The sequence below is a fragment of the Podarcis tiliguerta genome (assembly GCF_965153285.1).
Source record: "Podarcis tiliguerta genome assembly, chromosome: 16".
In the NCBI taxonomy this organism is placed as follows: domain Eukaryota; kingdom Metazoa; phylum Chordata; class Lepidosauria; order Squamata; family Lacertidae; genus Podarcis; species Podarcis tiliguerta.
Window position 1 is genome coordinate 22342880 of NC_139549.1, and position 23908 is coordinate 22366787.

A 23908-nucleotide genomic window follows, 5' to 3' on the forward strand; every position below is an offset into this window, starting at 1 on the left:
GAAGGAAGGAAGGAAGGAAGGAAAGAAGGAAGGAAGGAAAGAAAGAAAGAAAGAAAGAAAGAAAGAAAGATCTGGCTTGACAAAAGACAGCTTCCTGTGTCCCTGACAAGTAAGCAGTGAACACTGCTTCCTGGCTCATCCCAGATTCTGTACATTTTCTAGGATGTGATGAGCTGCAATTCAATGAGAAGATGGAGCATTTCAAAGTTTGACCTATTTTATCATTTATAAAATGATAGCCACAAGACATGGACATGTTATCCAGACAAAATAAGCATATAATAGGCCAGCTGTAAAGCAGAGTGATATAAACAGCGGTATAAACAGGAACAGCATGGATCTCAGAGTAGCAATTTGGAGATAAAATAAAACTACATGGTTTAGATTGAAAAGTAGCTTAAGACTCAGCGCCCCCCCCCCCAACCAATTCCTTTCCTCATAATTCCTAAGACTGAATTTCCCTGTGGGTAAGACAATGCATTTGTAATACTAGAACGTGGGTGGTCATCTAGTGAAAAGGACTGGCGGTAGATGAGAGTCAGTGTGGTATAGTGGTTAGAGTGTCAGACCAGGACCTGGGAGACCAGGGTTCAAGTCCCCGCTTGGCCATTGTGCTTGCTGAGTGACCTTGGGCCAGACACTCACCCTCAGCCTAACCTACTATTGGCAAAACCTTTTGGTGTTTCGCAACTTTCTGGCTAGTTGCAGGACCTTAGCCAGACCTAGCAGAGTAAAAGCAGAGTCGACGGAAGCAGTTGGCAACTTGGCTGCAGACAGGATAGATGAAGCAGGAACCAGGAACTAGTAGTTATATACAGTGGACTATTTACAGGAACAGAACACGGATCTTTAGCTAGCTCACTCATACACGACTCACAACTCCTACACTGACACACTGAACTAACACATTCCAGTTAGTAGGCCATTAATTATCACTCCCTTGAAAGAGCTTGACCAATCAGGGAGCTGTCTCCATGTCTCTGTATCACCAGGCAGACTTACTCCTTCACATTACCTTGGCTGTCTGCCAAATTCTAATTGATTCTGTGTGAGTAGCTGCACATATTCAGATTCCCAACACCTACCTCACAGGGTTGTTGTGGGGATGACATGAGGAAGAGGAGAAGCACATAGTCCACCTTGAGCTCCTTGAGAGGAGGAAGGCGTGATATAAATGCAATAATTGGCAGGAGGAGGGCAGGCAAAACAAAGCACTTCTTCACTCAGAATATTCATTTATTCCAGGGGTCGTGAATGCAGAACTGCTGGACTCCCAGCTCCCATCAGTCCTAGGCATGGATGATGGAGCTGGTGGTCCAACAATTTCTAGAGGTTGCCATGTTGACTATCACAGCTCTATGAAATTCACCGCCACAACATTTGTCAATTGTTGGTGACTTAAACAATGTTGGGGGGGTGGCCAAAAGAAGAGCATGTATAAGACCCTGCATCTTAAAAAGTAGAGACATCACCTTGCCAACAAAGGTCCGTATAGTAAAAGCTATGGTGTTCCCAGTAGTGATGTATGGAAGTGAGAGCTGGACCATAAAGAAGGCTGATCGCCGAAGAATTGATGCTTTTGAATTATGGTGCTGGAGGAGACTCTTGAGAGTCCCATTGACGGCAAGAAGATCAAACCTCTCCATTCTGAAGGAAATCAGCCCTGAGTGCTCACTGGAAGGACAGATCCTGAAGCTGTGGCTCCAATACTTTGGCCACCTCATGAGAAGAGAAGACTCCCTGGAAAAGACCCTGATGTTGGGAAAGATAGAGCGCACAAGGAGAAGGGGACGGCAGAGGACGAGATGGTTGGACAGTGTTCTCGAAGCTACCAGCATGAGTTTGACCAAACTGTGGGAGGCAGTGGAAGACAGGAGTGCCCGGCATGCTCTGGTCCATGGGGTTATGAAGAGTCGGACATGACTAAACGACTAAACCACAACAACAAGAGCCTGCTGGATCAGGCCAATGGCCCTTCTCATCCAGCATCCTGTGGCCAAGCAAATGCCTTAACAGAAAGCCCCAAAGCAGGACCTGGGCCACAACAGCATCTCTCCCTACTTGTAATTCCCAGCATCTGGTTAACAGAGGCATACTGCCTTGGATGGTGGAGGTAAAACATGGCATAAGACCATAAGAAAAGCCCCGGTGGATCAGGCCCATCTCATCCATCATTGTGTTCTCGCAGGAACCAACCAATGCCTCTGGGGAGTCTGCAAGCAGGATGTGAAGGCAACAGCCCACTCCCTCTGTGGTCCCTTTTCCACTGTCATGGTGCCTCTGATCCAGGAAGCAGCATATGACCACCATGAAAAGTGAGATCAGAAGAGCCTGCTGGGCCAGACCAATGATCCAACATCCTGTTCTCGCAGTGGCCAACCAGGTACCTATGGGAAACCAGCAAGCAGGTATGCCCCACGGAGGACCTTAAGGTCTATAAATAGTAACACTCTAGAGGTCCCGGGCCCTAAGGAAGTCAGATTAGCCTCAACCAGAGCCAGGGCCTTCTCTACACTGGCTCCGGCCTGGTGGAACACTCTGTCTCATGAGACCAGGGCCCTGCAAGATCTGATTTCTTTCTGCAGGGCCTGTAAGACAGAGTTGTTCCGCCTGGCCTTCGGCTTGGAATCAAATTGATCCCCTCACCCTCTTTCCTTTTTTCTTTCTCCTTCTGTGATGGAACTCCTATTTGGGGACTTTCCTGGCTTTTTTCTGGCCCACGTAGGACCAGTCTGGACAGTTGGCCTTGGTGAAGACTTGACGTTTTCACCCCCAAAAAAGTTTTTGATTTGAGTTCCTACTGAAATGAGGCTGCATTTTAATCTTGTTTTTAAGTTGTATTTCAATCAACTGTTTTATACTGGTGTTAGCTGCCCTGAGCCCGGTCTTGGCTGGGGAGGGCAGTGTATAAATAAAATTTAATTAATTAATTAATTAAGCAGGACCCGAGCACAAGAGCATTCTCTACTCTTGTGGCTTCCAGTAGCTGGTATTCAGAAGCGTTGCTGCCTCCAACCAGGGGTGTAGGAAGGGGGTGTGGTGGGTGCGGACTGCCCCGGGAGCCATACCTGGGGGAGGGTGACATCACCACCCTACCCCCAGACACTCGCCATGGGCAGTGCACCCCCAGGACACCGCAGGCGGCACACCCCCTGGGAGGCTCACGGTGGAGGTCGAGCCGAGCCACTGTGGCTAGTATTGCCCATCAATAGCCCTCTCCTCCATTAATTTGTCTAATCCACTATTAAAGCCATCCAGGGCTATCAGCAAGTCCTGTGGCAGTGAGTTCCATAGTTAACTATGTGTGAGCTGATGGCATGAGTGCAGGTGCACGTTTCAGCGTTTCCCAGCCAGAGCTTATCGAGAGCAGAGAGGCATACCCCAGTTGTAGTACAACTGGAAACAGAAAGGGATTTTTAAACTCCAGTAAAATTTTGCAACAGAACAAAAACCAGCTGTTCGCAAGAGTATGGCTGGAAAGAACCCTCTCTCTGGCACAGCTCCAAGGAACCACTAGAGGGCACTCTTACCCACCAGTCTCGCTGAGTTTCTGAGCACTCCATTCGCTGTCTGCCCCTTGGTTCCCATTCTCCGCACAACGGCTGGTGCAAGAGACGAGTGTAATCATAATGGTAATGCAACTTGATGGCTTTCCAGTCCAAGCGCAATGTATGTCAGGAATCTGGAGGAAGAACTGTTTGGGAGGGAGAGTTGATTTCCTACAATTGCTTGAATGAATGCAGTGATCATAGGTGATTGGGACAGAGCATAGGAGCCAAGGGCCAAGGTCCCCTCCCCCTCCCCCCAGTAAAATATTCGAGGGGGCTCCCCCCCCCAAAAAAAAAATAGTTGATGGACATTGCAATTCAAATGTCATGTGCACACTGCATCTTATAACTGATTATGTGGGGTGGGGCTTATCTGCCCCCACCGAATATTTTATTTAAGTTGGCACCCCGGGACAGAGTACAGTGGTATCTCGGGTTAAGTACTTAATTCTTTCCAGAGGTCTGTTCTTAACCTGAAACTGTTCTTAACCTGAAGCACCACTTTAGCTAATGGGGCCTCCTGCTGCTGCCGCGCCACCGGAGCACGATTTCTGTTCTCATCCTGAAGCAAAGTTCTTAACCAGAGGTACTCTTTCTGGGTTAGTGGAGTCTGTAACCTGAAGCATATGTAACCTGAAGCGTATGTAACCCAAGGTACCACTGTATTGCAAAGCACAGTTTGCAAGGTTACCTACTGGCTCTGGTTTTCCATCTCCCATGCACACATATACAGTGGTACCCCGCAAGACGAATGCCTCGCAAGACGAAAAACTCACTAGATGAAAGGGTTTTCTGTTTTCTGAGTTGCTTTGCAAGACAAATTCCCCTATGGGCTTGCTTCACAAGACGGAAACGTTTTGCGCCTTTTTTTTTTAAACCGCCAATGCATTACTATGGGAAACCGTCAATACACATTGGTGCTTCGCAAGACGAAAAAACTCGTAGAACGAAAAAACTCACAGAACGAATTAATTTCGTCTTGCGGGGCACCACTGTACATACCAAAGCTCATGAATTGTCACCTGGAGAGCTTGTGGAGATGGCCCAACTATTTCAGCATCCTGTTCTCACAGTGGCCAGCAAGGTGCCTTTTCTGGGAAGTCCACAAGCAGAGTCCAAGCTCAACAGCACCCTCCGCATTTATGACTCCAAATAACTGGTATTCAGAAGTCTACTGCCTCCAACAGTGGAGGAATAACATACCCATTGTGGCTAGCAACCACTGATAGCCTTATCTTTCACAAATTCATCTGCGTCTCTTTTAAAGCCATCCATGTTGGCAGCATACCCTCCAAGTGTCCCGATTTTCCAGAGACAGCCTTGGGATCATGAAAGTCATCCAGGATTCTGATTTGATCCAGGAATGGCCCTGTTTCCTCTATCAGTGCTGCTGCCACCAAGCTCAGAAAGGAGGATGAGATGACACTTGTTTCGAGTGGTGGTGGGCAGGGCCTTGCAGAGCCAAACAGAGGCCCAGGCCAGGTAGAGAATGTGCCCCCCCCCTTTTTTTTACCCTGGGGATAACTGAAGTCTTATAAATAAGTAAGTATAGAAATAATTTTCACAAACGTTATGCTGACAAATAATTTTATTTCAAGGCTTGAACCATATCTGCATATAAAGACAAAATGGAAAATATAGATACAGGTAAAGGTAAAGGGACCCCTGACCATTAGGTCCAGTCATGGCCGGCTCTGGGGCTGCGGCGCTCATCTCGCTTTATTGGCCAAGGGAGCTGGCGTACAGCTTCCGGGTCATGTGGCCAGCATGACTAAGCCGCTTATGGCGAACCAGAGCAGCACACGGAAACACTGTTTACCTTCCTGCCGGAGCGGTACCTATTTATCTACTTGCACTTGATGTGCTTTCGAACTGCTAGGTTGGCAGGAGCAGGGACCCAGCAACGGGAGCTCACCCCGTCACGGGGATTCGAAGCGCCGACCTTCTGATCAGCAAGTCCTAGGCTTTGTGGTTTAACCCACAGCGCCACCCGTGTCCCTAAATATAGATAGTGCTTTTTAAAAATACATAGGGAAAAGGATTATTTTAAGTATTTACATTTAAAATTGCTTTTGTGAATATGCTGACCGAGGCTCCCTTTGGAATCGGAGGCCTGGGCCAAGTGGCCCATATGGCACCCCCTCTGTCTGGGCCCAGTGGTGGGGGCTGCTGCTGCTGCTGCGAGGGAGCATCCCATTGCCTCTCTATGGCCCCTTCATGGTCACCACTGCCAACCTCCTCCCTTGGGCAGCTTGTAGCAGGCAAGGGAGAGGAGAGCCTGCCACCGCTGGGCCCAGCCCCACATGACACACCAGCTTTGAGGGGCAGGCAGAGGGGCAAGGCCTATCTGGGGAAGAAGAAAGGGGAAGTGGAGCAGAGCGGAGCGCAAGGAATCTTGAATTTTTTAAATGCTTTGTGTGTCTGCATCTAATCTTGCCCCTTTCTAAAGTTTATTTAACGGTGTGCATTTTTCATTTTGTAAATCAACCAAATAATAAAATAGAATTGGGATTAAGGGGTTTTCATGGGATGGTGGAAAGTGAATGTGTTTTGTCCTGTTGGTGTAGTAGTAGTAGTAGTAGTAATTATTATATTTATTTATTTATTTATTTATTTATTTATACCCCGCCCATCTGGCTGGGTTTCCCCAGCCACTCTGGGCGGCTTCCAACAAAGATTAAAAATACATTAAAATGTCACACATTAAAAATGGTGGCACTTGCCCTTCTTCTGATCAGAAATGCTCTGCAGTCAGGGGATGACAAAATGGGTGGTTGAAGAGGGTCAGTTGGCATGGGGGGAAGTGAAAAATGTTCCTGCTTTCATCTGAGGAATGTTGAAGGATATGTGACAGTCATCACTGCCTCGTATGGGAGCAAACTCCACAATTCAACTGCACACCGTGCAAAAAAGGACTTCATTTTGTCTCTTCTGAATCTTCCAACATGCAGTTTTCAAACCTTCCAGGTCTAAGCTGTAGCATCAATCCTCCAAAGTACCTTACCAAAAGAGATTATGGACGTTCAATCAGCTGGGTGCTTTAAATGCCTATTCAGAACCCATTTGTTTCCTTTTATCATAATATATTTGCTATTTTCTCATCTTAATTTATGGTGTCTTATACATGCAAGCGGCTTAGATCCCCCTCCCCCCCAAAAAAATGTTTTAATCCAGAAATGATGATAATATTATGAATAATAATAGAAGAGAAGAGAAGACTGGGAGGTGATAAAAGAGCCATCTTCAAAAACCTGAAGGGCTGTTCCATGGAAGAGGGAGCAAGCTTGTTTTCTCCTGCTCTGGAGGCTAGGATCTGAACCGACGGGTTCAAGTTACAAGAAAGGAGATTCCAACTAATCTGGCAGGAGTCCGTGCAGGAGCCAGGCCCTGTGACCAGTAGGACTTTGCAGGACTGGAGCCTTCCTAAGTTTGTTCTGAAGAGGCAAGGCGCGGCCACACAGGTGAGGCCAATTGGTAACTCACAGCACCTGGTGGCAAGAGCCGGGAAGGGATATATGGTCAGCATTTCCCTTCAGCTTTTTGCCGCAGCAACATGTTCCCTGCCTTGCTGTGTTTGGCTCCTTGACTCCTTGCTTCTTGATCTTCAGACCCTTGACTTTGTGACTCCTTGCTTCTTGATCCTTGGACCCTTGACTTTGTGACTCCTTGCTGGTTGATTCTCAGACCCTTGACTTTGTGACTCCTTGCTTCTTGATCCTTGAACCCTTGACGTTGTAACTCCTTGCTTCCTGACCCTCAGACCCTCGGCTTCTTCACTCCCGGCTCTCTGACCCTTGGACTCCTGGCTTCTTGACTCCTGGCTTCTGGACTCCCGTTCCTGCTCCCACCCCACCATCTTGCCCCCGGTCCCGATGTCCCCAGCCGGGACTTCAATTGCCCGTGAACCGGACTGTGGCATAAATATTAGGGAGAACTTTCTGACAGTAAGAGCTGTTTGTCAGTGGAGCAGATTACTTTGGAAGGTGGTGGACTCTCCTTCACTGGAGGTTTTCTAAAACAGAAATTGAGTGGCCAGCTGTCAGAGATTCTTTCACTGCAATTCTTGCATTACAGGAGGTTGAAATAGACGGCCCTTGGGGTACCTTCCAACTCTTCCATTCTATGCTCCTAATAGCCTGTGTCTCAACTATCAAAAGTCTGGAAGACATCAGTCTAATGACTCCAAACATGGACAGTGATATCATTTTGTCTTAAGGCAAAGAAGGACCACAAAGCAAGGAGCTGGCCCTCTGGATTTGCAGAATTCTTCCTTAGGTTTGATGTTAAGAAAGGAGCAGGAAAGAGGAGAGGAGAGAAATGTTGCTAATTATGCTCTTTGGGCCTTGTCAAGGTACTGTGTTGCTGTCTCTGCTTGTTTTTCATTTCATGGGCCAATCCACCTGCCCAGGTTTAAGAGTGAATGAGGCAAGGCATGGCCTACGAGAGGGAAAGCCTCAAACTCATTACACCCTTTGCGAGTGATCCTATGCACAAGAAGCTGGCACAGAGCAAGCTGGTATAAATTAAGCAGGTGAAACGTTATACCAGATCCAAGGTAAAAAGGTATAGGTAAAAAGATGAAGGACGCCTGGACGGTTAAGTTCAGTCAAAGGCGGCTATGAGGTTGCGGCACTCATCTAGCTTTCAGGCTGAGGGAGCCGGCATTTGTCCACAGACAGCTTTCCGGGTCATGTGGCCAGCTTGACTAAACTGCTTCTGGCACAACGGAACACTGTGATGGAAGCCAGAGCGCATGGAAACACTATTTACCTTCCCACCACAGTGGTACCTATTTATCTACTTGTACATGTGTGCTTTCGAACTGCTAGGTTGGCAGAAGCTGAGACAGAGTAAGGGGAGCTCACCCCATCACAGGGATTCGAACCACCAACCTTCTGATCGGCAAGCCCAAGAGGCTCAGCGGTTTAGACCACAGTGCCCCCTTGCCACTGTGAGGACATGATGCTGGACTAGATGGGCCTTTGGCTGCATCCAGCAGCGTTTTCCATGTGTGTGTGTGTTTGTGTGTGGTGAAATCATGTGTTCTGAAAATAGTAGATATATATATATATATAGGTAAAGGTACCCCTGCCCGTACGGGCAAGTCTTGCCAGACTCTAGGGTTGTGCGCTCATCTCACTCTATAGGCCGGGAGCCAGCGCTGTCCGGAGACACTTCCGGGTCATGTGGCCAGCATGACATCGCTGCTCTGGCGAGCCAGAGCTGCACACGGAACGCCGTTTACCTTCCCGCTGGTAAGCGGTCCCTATTTATCTACTTGCACCTGGGGGTGCTTTCGAACTGCTAGGTTGGCAGGCGCTGGGACCGAACGACGGGAGCGCACCCCGCCGCGGGGATTCGAACCGCCGACCATGCGATCGGTAAGTCCTAGGCGCTGAGGCTTTAACCCACAGTGCCACCTGCGTCCCATATATATATATAATATGGTTTTAATAGGTTGTAGAAGAAATAGAAGAACAATATGAACCCCCCTCCCCCAGTTTTCCTATCCCCGACTCCAGGAAAAGTTACAGAAGTACATTGATGAGGAGTCATGTCCCACCAACCAGGTTCTTTTCCATACACCTTCTGTTCGCCCACACCTGAGTTCAAACCCCCATTGAACACAGTGAGGATTTCTTTTGAGTAAACATGCTTTGGATTAGGCTGTGTAAACCATAGGACTGATATCAGCTGGGATGTTTCAAGTCAGGTAGGAGCAGAACACAATGGGAAAGATACCTGTATCTCCACACACACACCCTCAATGGGCCGTTTTGAGTGGAAACTGCCAGGAAAGGAAAGCATTGACTTGATTGATGGATCTCAGGTTGAAGTGGTGAGAAGCTTAACACCAGGTTTCAACTCCCCGTCCAGTCATGAGACACATTGGCTGACCTGGGGGTGGCAGTCACAACCTAGCCCACCTCACTGGATCACGATGCTGAAAATTCAGAAAGCGTAGATCCACTCACACCACCTAGAGCTCCTTGGAAGAAAGGTTAGGATACAAATGTCACAAGTAAATAATATATAGCCCCAAACAAAGTCGATCCTGCAGGCATTGCAGGGGGTTGGACTAGATGACGGGATGGGTCAACTCTACAGTTTTATAAATCTATGATTCTAAGCCAGAAATCTCCCTCCCTTTCCTAGCCCACAAAAAGGAATAGGGACTGTTAGGCTTTAGGGTATTACAATATTCTATTGGTTGTATGCAGCAAAGTTCTACTCAAAGTAGACCCATTGAAATTAAGGGACCTAAGTTGCCTATCCATTTCCACGTGTCTAGAACTAAAATTAAATGCAACCTGTTTTTAGTTGCAATTCGTTTTTAACTTACATATTATTATTTTTTGAGGGGGGGATGTTAGATATGGCAATTTAATTTTTCGTTAAAAGGCTTGATAGCATCGTTTTTGGGACAATCAGATGTACAGTATATAATTTATCACAGCTTATTCGAATACATTCGAATACATTTTTTTTTAGTTGACGTTTTAAACAGTTGTTTTTACTGATAATTTCACTGTTTTGTTTTATTTTTGTTAACCGCTTTCAGGCTTTATTTTATTTCGCAGTCGAGCGGGACATAATAAATTTCGTGAAACGAACAAAGTGCAAGCTCAAGCCTTTGTGTTTGCCTGCGACAGACTCTGAGTCCTTAGGAAGTGCCATTGCGCTGAGGACTTGAGGGCCTGTCCTTACCCCGCCTCTCTCCAAAATAGGGGGGGCGGTTGAGGTTATTTAATTAGGCTTGTTCCTTCCCTCCCTCCCCGATTCTGCTGGGGGCGGGGAAGAGATGCATACAAGCAGCTGGAGGGGCGAGCGTGAGTTTCTGCTCATTTCCTCCCCTTCTCAATTAAATCGCGTCTGAGTCAGCGCCTCGCCCCGTCCTCCCCACCCCCGATCTCCCCTCCCAGGCCATTGACAGGCACACGCCCGGAGGACCCGGGGACCAGCCGCCCTTTGTGATGCTGATTCGGGCTGGAGGAGCCCCTCCGTCTTTTGTCTGATGTTTTCCAGGCAGACGGAGGAGGAGAGAGCGCAGCAGCAGCTCTTGAAAATTGACCAGCCCCCCGAGCTGCGCGTCACATCGGAGCAAAGACAAAACGCCCGCCTGCCTGGGCTTAGCGCGCACGCACAGCCGGGTCGGGAGGCAGACGGAGGCACTTCCCTTACGCAGGAAACACAGGGCTTGGTGATTTCCCCCCAAAAATATTATCGATCCAGGCTATTACCCCGCCAGGGCAAGTCGTCTTAGGCAGGCGCCGGCCAGGTGAGAGAGCCCCCGGGCTTGGAGAGGGGGAAATGTAACATTTCAGCACCCTGGACAGTTCCGAGCGCGGCGGCGCTTTGACGGTCGGGCCATGGCGAGCGTCCAGCAGGGCGAAAAGCAGCTCTTCGAGAAGTTCTGGAGAGGGACCTTCAAAGCCGTGGCCACGCCAAGACCCGGCAGCGTCATCGTGGCCAGCATCACCTCCCGCAAGCCCCTGGCCAGGTAGGAAACTTGTTCGCATTGCTCTGTTTTTGAAGCTAGACCGGCTGCCTCCTTCCGCGGTTTGTTCTGTTTTATTCCAACATGCTGGGGCACGGGGGAGACTGACCGTTTTGTAAGGAAAGAGCTTTGAAAATAGTGATTTTACTGCTTTTTCTCTCTGCGTTTTAGTAGATCTGTTGTTGTTTTTAATCTTGCTTTAATTCCGTTATACTTTTAAACTATTAATTTGCATATGCTTTTCCGCCTTCTTTGTTTTATCTGCATTGTGTAAGCCGCCTTGAGCCCTGGTCTTGGGAGAAAGGCGGGATATAAATAAACAAATAAATAAATGTTTTATTGATGACTTCTCTGTCTTGACTGATGTATTTCTCTGTGGTTTGGGTTTTCAATGTAGTATATGCATTTTGCTCCCCCCCCCCCGTTATCTTACTATGTTTTATGTAAGCTACTTGGGGATTTTGCATATTAAATGGTAAATAAAAATTATCGAGGACGAGGACCCTTTGCTCCAGCCCTGTGGGTGCAGGGAGTCTGGGACCCTCTCGCCTTCTGTTTGATCAATGGATAAGAGATCTTCCCTAATTGGGGTAGATCAGGGGTTTGTGAGAGTCTTTTTGTAAATGAGGATGTGGATGTGGAAACTTTTCCTGGACCGGTAGAAATTAAGAGCCTGCAGGTGCATATCAGATACCTGGACGGTGGTGGTTGGCTTATTAAGGAGCAAGGAAGGTTTTGGGTTTGAGCTTTGATGAATATGTCCAATCTCTCTGAATGTTCGAGTTTTAATGACTTTTTTTTTTAAAAAGCACCATATTTAATATACTGTCATAATAATATCCAGCACCTGCATCCTTTCGTCTCACCCTGCAGAATTCGGGATGGGGTGGGTTAGATCCTGAAAAATGTATATCAGGAATAAACAATGACTCTTCCCTGGTTTTGTGCACCGAGCATCTCTGTGAATGGAGGAGGTGGGCATGAAAACTTTTTCTAGACCAGCTGGGCTTTGGTGGGAGCAGGGGAGCTAAAGATTAGCACCTGCAGGAGCAAATCAAATATATTGATTCTGAAGGTGGTGATGGCTGGGTTTTAGAGGCAAGGTAGGTTTGGGGCTTGAGCCTTGATGATGTGCCTATTCTCCAGTCAATCTGAAACAGATTTAACGGCATTAAAAAAACCACAACTTTTTTTAAATGTACAGTTACTTTCCTCCACTACCCAACATTCAGGATAGGGTGAGCAAGAGACTGAAATCGATGCATCTAGAACACAGCATTCCCTGGTTTGGGAATGACTAAAAAAAGATATTAGAATTGCATCCACCTAAACACAAAAATTCAGGAGTGCGGAAGAATGGCAGAGGAGTCTGACCTTTTAGTCCCTTTTGTAAAAAGCCATGATGTATGAGCAACTGGACGTTTGAAAAATAAAGTTGGGCTTACTGATCTGTGGTGCTCTGACCTTTAAAAGGTGTAAAGTCCAAAGGTGAAGGTGATGAGGAAGTAAATTGTATGTGGCACACATACATATTATTAAACTGTTCAGAGGTTTATTTACAATTATATATTTTTAAATGATATTTTTAAATGATTTCAATATTTGTTTTTAAATGTTTCCTTTTAATGAAAAAAAACTGAAAACGTTATAGCTTTGCTCTTTTTGTAAACTCCTTTGAGCTTTTATTGTTTACTTTATTGCATTTATATCCCTTGTTTTTTCTCTCCAGGGATCTCAGGGTAGCATGCATGCTCCTCATTTAATCTCCACAACAACCTTGTGAGGTAGGGTAGGCTGAGAGACAGCCTCTGGCCCAAGGTCACCCAGTGAGCTTCATGGCCAAGTGGGAATTTGAACCCTTGTCCCCTCCGGGTCCTACTCTGACACTCTAACCACTACATTACCGCTGGCTTTTATTTTATTACCATCAAGCGTTATAGCAATCTTGGGGAATAAATAAATAAATAAAGTGGCTCATACATTTTGCTAAATAAATAAATGAATGGACTTTGGGGTGGAAAGGCAGCAGCATTTTTCAAATAAAGCTCCCTGAGCTGCACACTGGGGAGTTTGTTGACGCTGGAGTTTCCTGCACTGCTGCTTCACAACATTTCTGTTAGAATTCAGGAGGATTACCCAGAGGACTGAGCTGCAGCTCTTCCAAGAGGCTTAGGGCAAGTACAGCAATCTATGTGGCTTCTCCCAGATTATTGCATGGATAAGCGCAAGAATTGGCACTCTTGCCAAGTGGGGCTTATAGGGGCTGGTGGCACTGTAGGGTCAAACAAAATCCCCATGCAGGGGTCTTCTCCACCCCAGCACATAAATGCCATTTTGAGTGCAAATATTTGTCCAGGCATCTCTCAGTGATGGTGCTCCCATTGCCTTCACATTTTGGGAAGAGATGTTGATATGGAACAGCGCACATAATTCTCCACTATCACTGGCATTAGGAACAGCTAGCTATGGAGCCTGTGATGCAACTTGATCACTTGGTGGAAGAGCATCTGCATTGCATGCAGAAGTTCCCAGGTTCCATGCCCAGGATCTCCAGGTAGGACTCCCATTCTGAAACCCTGGAGAACCACTCTCAGTCAGTTCATATAGTATTGAGCTGGACGGACAAATTGTCTGATTCAATATAGTGAAGGACCATAGCTCAGTAGGTTGAGCATCTGTTTTGCATGCAGAAGGTCCCAGGTTCAATCCCCAATGGTATCTCCAGGTAGGGCTGAGAAAGATTCCCCATCTAAAACCCTAGAGAGCCACTAGTCTAACTCATTACACGGCAGCTCCTTAAGTTCCTGTTGGTTGCATTTGGGTTCATTGCTCATTTCCTTTCTGGAAAGGGGATGGAAAACTGTTGATATGCTTCTCTAGAGGGTCTTTCATAAAGTGCTTTGGTTCCTCAGCTACTCCCTCCCCACATATAACTTCTGAGGGCGAATCTTCCATACCTATGAACTTCTTACAGATAACTGATAGCTTCCTTCAAGAATCTGACCATCTGTGTATATTGGAGGTGGTAAAGGGTTGGTTGTCCCAGCTTCAAATTTAAGGTTCGGATCAATTTTTCCTAGGGCTGATGGAGGTTGTAGCCCAAGAAGTCTGGAAGGCACCAGGCTGATATAGCTTATTCAAGAGAATATAGTGACCTCTGGGAATGCAGGCGTTGACTATCTATAAAGAATAACATTCTTACGGCATTTCTGTTTTTGTTGAGAAGGAAGGAGGTGTGGTGCTTGCAAAATCTTTAGAGAGGGACAATTTGGAAACAGAGGCTTTGTTTCATTCCTCATAAGAACATAAGAAGAACCTGCTGGTCACCATCACTGCTTCTTGTGGGAGTGAGTTTAACTATGTGCCGTGTGAAAAAGTATGTTCTTTTATCAGCCCTGAATAGACAAGAAAGAGAAAGGATACATTGACTGTAGTCACGATTTCTTACAATTTATATTTTGCACTGTAGTTTTTAATCTTATGTTAAAGACCAGTATTACATCTGCTGGGCTCCCAAAGTGTGTATATTGCAGCAATTAACCATAATGACAAGCAAACATCAACAGCTAGAATGAGGCGCTCTGAAGCAATAGGTGCTAACGTTTGAAAGCCCAAATCCCTGTACACTCCGAGTACACAAGCTTGTCTCCCACACTTCCCATTTGTTACGCCATTAGAAGCATTAAAAAAACCTACAAAAGCACCGCTTACATCATTTCCCTCCTTACTGCAGTGAGAAGGTACCATCTATTAAAATAATGGTTTGAGAAAACCTCCTCATATTCGGTAAAAATATCTCACCAAACAAAAGCCCAATGAGATCCGACTCCTATGGATGACTCCTGGATCATTTGATTGCCTTTCGTTATCTGTGTCCAAAGTAATCACATGCAAGTCTTTATTTCAGGTGGGTGACTCATTATGCCAACATTCACATACCTGCTGCCCACTGTATGTATTGGATCCCAACATCACTTTTGGCAGAGGCTGATGGGAGTTGTAGTCCAAAACATACAGAGGGTTGGGTGCACCCTTGCTAGTCTGCCTTAGTTCCTCTTGCATTTCCTCTTTTTCCTTCCAGCCTTTCTCAACCTGTGGGTCCCCAGATGTTGTTGAACTACAACTCCCATCACCCCAGAGCTCAGGGATGATGGGAGTTGTAGTCCAACAACATCTGGGGACCCACAGGTTGAGAACCACTTTAAACTATTTCTTCATTGTTTTATTTTTTAAAAAATGCATATCTCCATCCCAATTTAGTTTCTGATATATGCAAATGGACGTTGGCTCAGTGATAGAGTAGCTACAGGACCTTGCATGCTGGAGATTACAGATTCAAACCCTGGCATCTCCAGGTAGGGCTGGGAATGCCTTATATCTGCAAACCCCCCACCCCACCCCCAGAGCCTCTGCCAGTCAGTGTAGACAGCACTGAGTTGGATGGTCTGATTCAGTACAAGGCAGCTTCCCGGATTCCTGTGTGCTGCCTCTTGAAATCGTTTACACTTAACCATTTGTAATGCTTGAAAATCTTTTTAATAAATCTCATTCCAGATGGGAATGTGGTTATCAACTGGTAAACGAGCTCAAGCATGAGCACAAGTGTTGGAGAAAGTGACCCTCACCTCCCTCATTATTAAAAATGCCCTGCAATTGAACATATGCATGCATTAGCAGAGATAAATGCCCAGACTGCCTCCGGGGCATTTGAAGAGCTTTGGCGACACTGATCTAGTCTTGAACCGACTTTCCGAGTGGGGCAGTTAAGGCGGGGGCTAGTGATGATGCTGTCATGATGGTCAGGGTAGCCAGGCATCTTGTTGGAGGGCAGCATTGCCAAGCACTGGCGAGACAGATTGTGGGCTGCTTTGGGGGGCAATGATACAGGGAAGCTCTCGGCTCACTGGCAAAGGACTGGGAGGGAAGAGTGCAGCTCTAGATAACAAGATCTTCTTAGGAGACCGGCTAATGACTGCCTGCATCTGTTGTTGTAACAAAGACTGCAGAGGCGGTCAAGGTCTCATTCTCCGGTGGCATTTTCATCCCAGACCTTTTACTGTCAGGTTAATGCAGGGAAAGGAACGTTGAATCCGTGGGCTTGTTCGTGACATCTAATTCTTTTTCTTTTTTGAATACAAATTCTGATTATATTAATCCAGAGCAAATCTCACCTGGCAGGAGACCAGGGGTCACCTTGATTCCTTTTGTATCAAAATCCCTAATGTTGATTGGAGTTGAACTACAGATGTCCTGACAGTAGAGGGGAATCCCTATTTTCTAACATGAAAAGAGGTGTTGTTGCTGTTTATTGTCACAGTCAGTATACTCTATAAGCATTTTTAAAGATATACAGGACTCTGCCCCAAAGATCTTGTAACTGAAAGTGGGAGAGGAAGCAAAAGAAGAGGAGAAAGAAAAGGAGGAGCCGCAGAATTTGCAGAGGCTGAGTATTGAAATATTGATACGAAGTCTAAGCTATCGCAAGGAGAAGAGATAGAGTAATGACAGGCATAGCAGAAACGGTGGTATAAGATAGCATAAGAACACAACGAGAGAAGTAAAATTTAAAAGGAAAAGTCTCATACGGGTGGAGGGAAGTCGTTTTTATTCTTTTTATGTCATCTTATTTTGTATTGATTATTCTATGTGATGTGTCAATATTTGAAGTTTGTTTTTTCAATCAATCAATCAATCAATCAATCAATAGGATTTGCAGAGGATGAACGGGGTGGTTGGCAGGCAGGTAAACAGTTAACATTGTTTTGGCTTGGTTCCAGTTCAGGTTCAGTTGCAAGGAAGCTTGCTCCAGTTAAGGCCAAAGGAGGTTCAGTAACCAAGTCAGCGCAAATGGCTACTAGCCACAATGGCTATGCTCTCCCTCCACAGACAGACAGATGCAGCAATGCTTCTGAATACCAGTTGTTGGAAGCCACAGGAGGGGAGAGAGCTCTTGTGCTTGGCCAACTGGTTGGCCATTGGGAGAACAGGATATTGGACTAGATGGGCCATGGGCCTGATCCTGCAGGGGTCATCCCACATTCTTAAATGAACCGACTGTTTCATTCTTGGTTCTCATGAGAAAATGTAAATGCAAGAGGCAGTTTAATCTAATAATAATAATAATAATAATAATAATAATACCTTTGTATGCAAACCTTTAAGTCAATGGTTAGAAAGGAAATGTGTTGACTCAAGCCATCAAAAACTTAGTCAGTGGTTCCCGATTGGTGGTCCATGGACCCTAGGAGTCTACATAACCCACCCAAGGGGCCCATCGCACCATTCACATAAAGACTACCATAGAGACAGGGCTTTTTTTCCACCAGAACTCACCAGAACTCCATTCTGGCCATTGCCATTATAAGAGAACAAGGGAGGCATTCACGGTGAGTTCCAGCACCTCTTTTTCTAGAAAGACAGCACTGCGTAGAGATATCTAAATTTTCAAAAGAAGGGGGTCCATGGCTTGGCTTTTGAAAAACAGGGAATTCATAGTACTTAGCTACATGGGAACCACTGACTTAGTCTTGAACACCCACCTCCATAACCCAGCGGTTGGTTGTGCCCATCAGGACCAGTGGGCAGAAGGCAGAGAGACCAACAGGAGGCGGAGCCAGAGCCCATGACAGACAAGGCTCAGAGCCAACCAATTCTAGTTTTGTACTTATCCCCCTCCTTGCTGAGTTCCACAAAGGCAATACAATGGTAACTCAGGTTAAGAACTGAATATGTTCTAGAGGTCCGTTCTTAACCTGAAACTGTTCTTAACCTGAGGTACCATTTTAGCTAATGGGACCTTCCGCTGCCGCCACACAATTTCAGTTCTCATCCTGAAGCAAAGTTCTTAACCCCAAGGTACTGTTTCTGGGTTAGCGGAGGCTGTAACCTGAAGCATCTGTAACCCAAGGTACCACTGTACTGCCACTAAGGAGAAGGAGCTGGTGGCCTCTCTGGACTGGGTGTCAGGTGGGAATGGCTTAGTTAAAATGGCCTCATGGGCCAAATGGAGAGGCTTGGTGGGCCAGATTAGGCCTGTGGGTTGGCAGTTTCCAAACCTTTATATAAAGGCACAGACATCCTTCCATGCGAAGTGGGGTTGCCGTCTCCCCCCTCCCAAAGAGGCTTCAAAGAAACGAACGAACAAGGAGCGATTTATCTCACAACCAACAGAAGCTTCTGTAAGCCTCTTGCTTAAGAGCAAAGCATCGATGTGCTTTTTCATGTCTGCAAACTGTTAGTGTTGGAAACGGATAAGCCAAACGGGAACAGCCGCCTTTATGTTCAGAAGAATGTACCTGCTCATAATGAGGAGCTTTCTCTAATAAATAAGGATGTAAAAAAGAGACCTGCTAGGATCAGAGCAAAGGGCCACCTAGTTAGTCCTGTATCCCACAGCGGCCAATCAGATGGCTCGTAGACAGGCCGTGATGAGAGTAATAGTCCTCTTCTGCTTGTGTGTCCCTAGCAACCAGCATTTAGAGGTATCCTGTCTCTGATAATCTAGGGAAGATGCAGCCAACCGTCACTAGCAGCCAGTGATAGCCTTCTCCTCAATATTCACTTCAAAAAAAGGATATTGTGGGAAATAGTTTATATTGGGGGGATATGTGCCTAGAAAAAATAATACAGTGGTACCTCGGGTTAAGTACAGTGGTACCTCAGGTTAAGTACTTAATTCGTTCTGGAGGTCCGTTCTTAACCTGAAACTGTTCTTAACCTGAAGCACCACTTTAGCCAATGGGGCCTCCCGCTGCTGCTGCGCTGCCAGAGCACAATTTCTGTTCTCATCCTGAAGCAAAGTTCTTAACCCAAGGTACTATTTCTGGAGTCTGTAACCTGAAGCATATGTAAGCTGAGGTACCACTGTATATTATTATTATTAATTAAATTTGTATACCGCCCTATATACCCATAGGTCTCAGGGCAGTTCACAACATAGAATTACAGTAAAAAAAAAACACAAAATACATAATAAAAAATAAGAAGAAAAACAAACCGGTTATCCCCCAATATAAATTAATTCCCTCTCTACTTTATCCTACGATAACCCTGCAAGGTAGGTTAGGCTGAGAGACAGTGACTATGGCCCAAGGTTGCCCAAGGAGCTTCAGCATGGCTGAGTGGGTGTGGGGAGAATTTGAGCCTTGATTCTCCCAGGCACTGCTCCCTTGTACTCTAACCACTAAACCACATTGCTGGTGCTCATTCCAGAGGCGAGCAATGAAGGTGATGGGGAGGGGGTGAAGTGGGGAGATGGCGTTTGCAGGGAGAGGCAGGGAGATCGAAATGAGACACAGTGGGTGGTTGTGGGTGCTTACGAACCGTCCTTTTTTGATGCCTTGGGTGCCTGCCATTAACTTCATCCTCTGACGCCTGAGAAATTCTGCTAGTTGACTGCAGTTTTGAACAAAGACGAAAATGCTTTTGTAGATGGGTTGTTGTTTTTTTATATTATCCTGGAAATTTACTGCCGCACAGCTAATTCCAGAACCTTTCTCTTTATTACAGAGTCAGCTAGCAGGCAGCTCCCCCACCCCATGCTATTTTGGAAGAAACACACTTGCAGAGAGAGAGAGAGAGAGAGAGAGAGAGAGAGAGAGAGAGAGAGAGAGATGGAAAGCATTGGTCTGAATCCATCATTGCCTCTCTCCCTTTCCAATCTGAGTCTTTGGGGCAGAGCAGCACAATGAAATCTAGCATGAAATAATGCGAATTTGCAAGGGCGCTTTATGCATGCGGCTTTTAAAGCGACGAAGGCCATTTCCCGGGTCAACATGGCAGAAAAATCACGTCTGCAATTGAGTGTATGCTTGAAAGATATCTGTAGCCAACTCTGGCTCTCTGGGCCTCTTTGCACTCTACTAAAGGAAAAGGTAAAGGGACCCTTGACCATTAGGTCCAGTCGTGACAGACTCTGGGGTTGCGGTGCTCATCTCGCTTTATTGGCCGAGGGAGCTGGCGTACAGCTTCCAGGACATGTGGCCAGCATGACTAAGCCGCTTCTGGCGAACCGGAGCAGCGCACGGAAATGCCGTTTACCTTCCCGCCGGAATGGTACCTATTTATCTACTTGCACTTTGAAATGCTAGGTTGGCAGGAGCAGGGACCGAGCAATGGGAGCTCACCCCGTTGTGGGGATTCGAACTGCCGACCTTCTGATCGGCAAGCCCTAGGCTCTGTGGTTTAACCCACAGCGCCACCTGCGTCCCTTCTTGCAGTCTACTACTTCCTTGCAAACCCAGCTTCAAGCAGGATTATTTCCCAGGGAAGTCTGCTGCGTAGAGCAGGTTCTTACCTAAGCTCTCATCCAGCAAACGTGGTTTTGTCTCTCTCCTGACTGCTGCATTACACATATCAGGAGTGGGGAACCTTTTGGCCTGGAGGCCAAACACCCCACACCTGATACTGTATGTAATACAGACCAGTGGAGAATCACACAATCATAGAGTTGGGATGGATCCTGAGTATCATCTAGTAGTCTGACCCCCTGCAATGCAGGAATATGCAGCTGTCCCTTATGGGGATCGAACCTGCAACCTTGGTGTCATTAGCACCATACTCTAGCCAAGGACCACCTCTTTCCATATGAACTGACCCGGAGCCTGAGATCATTTTCTGAGACCCTCCTTCATGTGCTGCCTCCTCAAGAGATCCGGAGACCGGCAACATGAGAACAGGGCCTTTTCTGCAGTGGCTCCCTGTCTGTGGAATGCTCTCCCCAGGGAAGTTCGCCTGGCACCTTCATTATACACCTTTTAGGCACCAGGCAAAAATGTTCCTTTTAAACAAGGCCTTTGGTTGATCTGTTTGACATCCTGCACCCTTTAATGGGACGAGGGTGGCACAGTGGGTTAAACCACATTTTATTAAATGATACATGTTATGTAAGAACTAGACAAAGAAAAGTTTCTCTCCCTCTCTCATCAGAACTGGTGGGGGTCCCATGAAGAGGAATGTTGGAATATTAAGGGCAGATAAAAGAAAGAACCTTTTCTCGCAGCACGTAGTTAAAATAGATCGTAACTTTTTATTCATTTGTGCTTTTATCCTGTACTGTATTTTTATCTTGCGAACCGCTCTGAGACCTTTTGATGCAAATCTAATCCATCAATTAATCTGTGGAACTCTCTGCCACAGGAGGCAGGGGTAGCAGCCAACTTGAATGGCTTTCTAAGAGGACTGGACAAATTCATGGGGGACAGGAAGGCAGCCAATGGGCACTAGCTAGGAAGGCTCTGCAATGCTTCTGAATACGGGTTATTAGAAGCCACAGGGGGGGAAGAGGGCTCTTGTGCTCAGATCCTGCATGCATCTATAGGCATCTCTGGGTGGCGACTGTGAGAAAAGGATACTGGACTCGATGGGCCACTGGCCTGATCCATTGGGGCCCTGCTAAGTTCTTATGTGCTTACATTCTCCATAGTAGAATTCTCACCTTTGTGTGGCTTTCTTGACGGGAATTCAGAGTTGTGGGGGGGGGGGTTCCTTCTCAAACCATTTTATTTTGTCAAGCAATTTCTCCTCCAGCAATTTATTTTGTTATTTTGTCGGCCGATCTATATATCTATATCTATATATTTTTTCCTAAGCAATTTCTGCTCGTCCGTTCCCTTGCCAAACTCAGGCGGCACGTAAAAGCTTTCAGAAGTAGCGACTCCGAGGAAATTGCACCCATTCTGATCCAAGAAATTCAACAATCGTTTTTTGACTTTCTTTTCTTCTTCCTTCCTTCCTTCCTTCCTTCCTGTAACACCCCTCCTCCCCTAGGTTCTGCTCTATCGGATGCTCATTGGGGAAATTAAAGTGGGGGGGGAAGGGGGGAAGTAATTTAGAGGCAACTGTCAGCTTCATCATCTTAAAAGAAGCAAGAGATTGTCATATTGACAGAACAGAGAGCATCTCCCTCCTCCGTTCCTCTCCCCATTTGGTTCAATCAAATTTTGTGGCGTCGTATCCAAAGATCTGCCTGCAATTCTAACCTTCGCTTGCCTGGAATATATTCAAAGGCTGTTGCGGGTGGCCCAGTCTACCTTTCACTCTCTTCCCTTTGACAGCCTGTGGTTATGACCACTTGGCTATCTCGAGAGCTCCATAATGGATGATCGGGCTCTCAGAACTGATGGGTGTTTTGCTCGGAGGAGTAATTGATGTCATCTCTGCCTCTTGCGGGGCGCGGTTCTTCCCCCCTACACACACACACTGCAAACCACAACCTTCAAGTTAAATATGTACCGTGAGCTGAAGAGCTGGGTGCTATTTCCATATTCCTTGAAAAAAGTGTGATTGGTTTTGAATCACCGGTCAGGCCGTGCTGCCATTTATCGTCAAAGGCTTAGCCTGCAGTGAGGTCCCCTTATTAGATGAATTAAATGTTACGTACATTGTCTTCTGATCTTTATGGGCTCCAATACTTCTGTCTGGATGCTGCAATTTCAGGTAGAGGATTCACTTTCCAGAGAATTTCTATTTCCCCCCACTCAAAAAATAAAAAAGCAAGATTCTAGTCCTTGTTGCTAGGAAACTAGCCTGAAAGTGTGTGAGCAAGGCCTGGTGAATTCACCAAAGCCACAAGAGTGTGGAGACTGTGCAGGATTCCCACTGGTTGGGAGTGAGGTTGCGAAGTTCCTGACCCAGGAACAGCCAAATCAGTTATGGAAAATAAGGGAAGCTAATTTGTACATAGGGACGCGGGTGGCGCTGTGGGTTAAACCATAGAGCCTAGGGCTTGCCAATCAGAAGGTCGGCAGTTCGAATCCCCATGACGGGGTGAGCTCCCGTTGCTTGGTCCCTGCTCCTGCCAACCTAGCAGTTCAAAAGCACATCAAAGTGCAAGTAGATAAATAGGGACCGCTCCGGCGGGAAGGTAAATGGCGTTTCTGTGTGTTGCTCTGGTTCGCCAGAAGCGGCTTAGTCATGCTGGCCACATGACCCGGCTCCCTCGGCCAGTAAAGCGAGATGAGCACCACAACCCCAGTCGATCATGACTGGACCTAATGGTCAGGGGTCCCTTTACCTTTACCTAATTTGTGCATATCTTACACAGATCAGAGGTTCTCCTGTGGGAGAATATTCATCTTATGTTGTTTTCAAAATATCTGTTCACCTCTATGCCGACTTCCAGAAGTTTGAGGTTTTTTCCATATACTCTGTGAGTGATGTTCCAAGTTCTCAAAGTGACCACTGGACGAGCATAGTGGTAATCATAGAAAAGGTACTCTGTGTTTGCTATATCCTCTGTATACTGAGAGATGATGGAATTATTGCTTCTACTAGTTGGGAAAAAAATTATCTTACGCTGGGTCTGGGTAAGCATATCTCTAGGCTTAGGAAAATTTGAGGAGACCAATTTTAGGCGATTTAGAACCAAACTCCATTTTGGAGTTGGTGTTAAATTAATCGCATATTGGTCAAGAAGCGGTTGCTTAAGTGTATATTCTTGTCCTCTGTTAAGGATATGTTGCCATGGATCCTGGATAGCATCTTGCAACTCTGTCCGATTTATAGATGGTAAAAGGTAAAGGTACCCCTGCCCGTACGGGCCAGTCTTGACAGACTCTAGGGTTGTGCGCCCATCTCACTCAAGAGGCCGGGGGCCAGCGCTGTCTGGAGACACTTCTGGGACACTTCCGTGGCCAGCGTGACATCGCTGCTCTGGCGAGCCAGAGCCGCACACGGAAACGCCGTTTACCTTCCCGCTAGTAAGCAGTCCCTATTTATCTACTTGCACCCGGGGGTGCTTTCGAACTGCTAGGTTGGCAGGCGCTGGACCGAACAACGGGAGTGCACCCCGCCGCGGGGATTCGAACCGCCGACCTTTCGATCGGCAAGCCCTAGGCGCTGAGGCTTTAACCCACAGCGCCAC

At 46.6% G+C, this 23908-nt stretch overlaps 1 protein-coding gene across 1 annotated transcript in view; it reads left to right on the forward strand.

Moving 5' to 3' along the window:
• Positions 1-10353: 10353 nt before the first annotated feature.
• Positions 10354-23908, forward strand: part of SRRM4 (serine/arginine repetitive matrix 4) — a 117085-nt gene continuing 103530 nt past the window's right edge. The window contains exon 1 of the mRNA XM_083417781.1: positions 10354-11049. Within this exon, the coding sequence (XP_083273907.1) occupies positions 10919-11049 (131 nt within the window). The 5' untranslated portion in view covers positions 10354-10918. The remainder of the gene's footprint in view (positions 11050-23908) is intronic.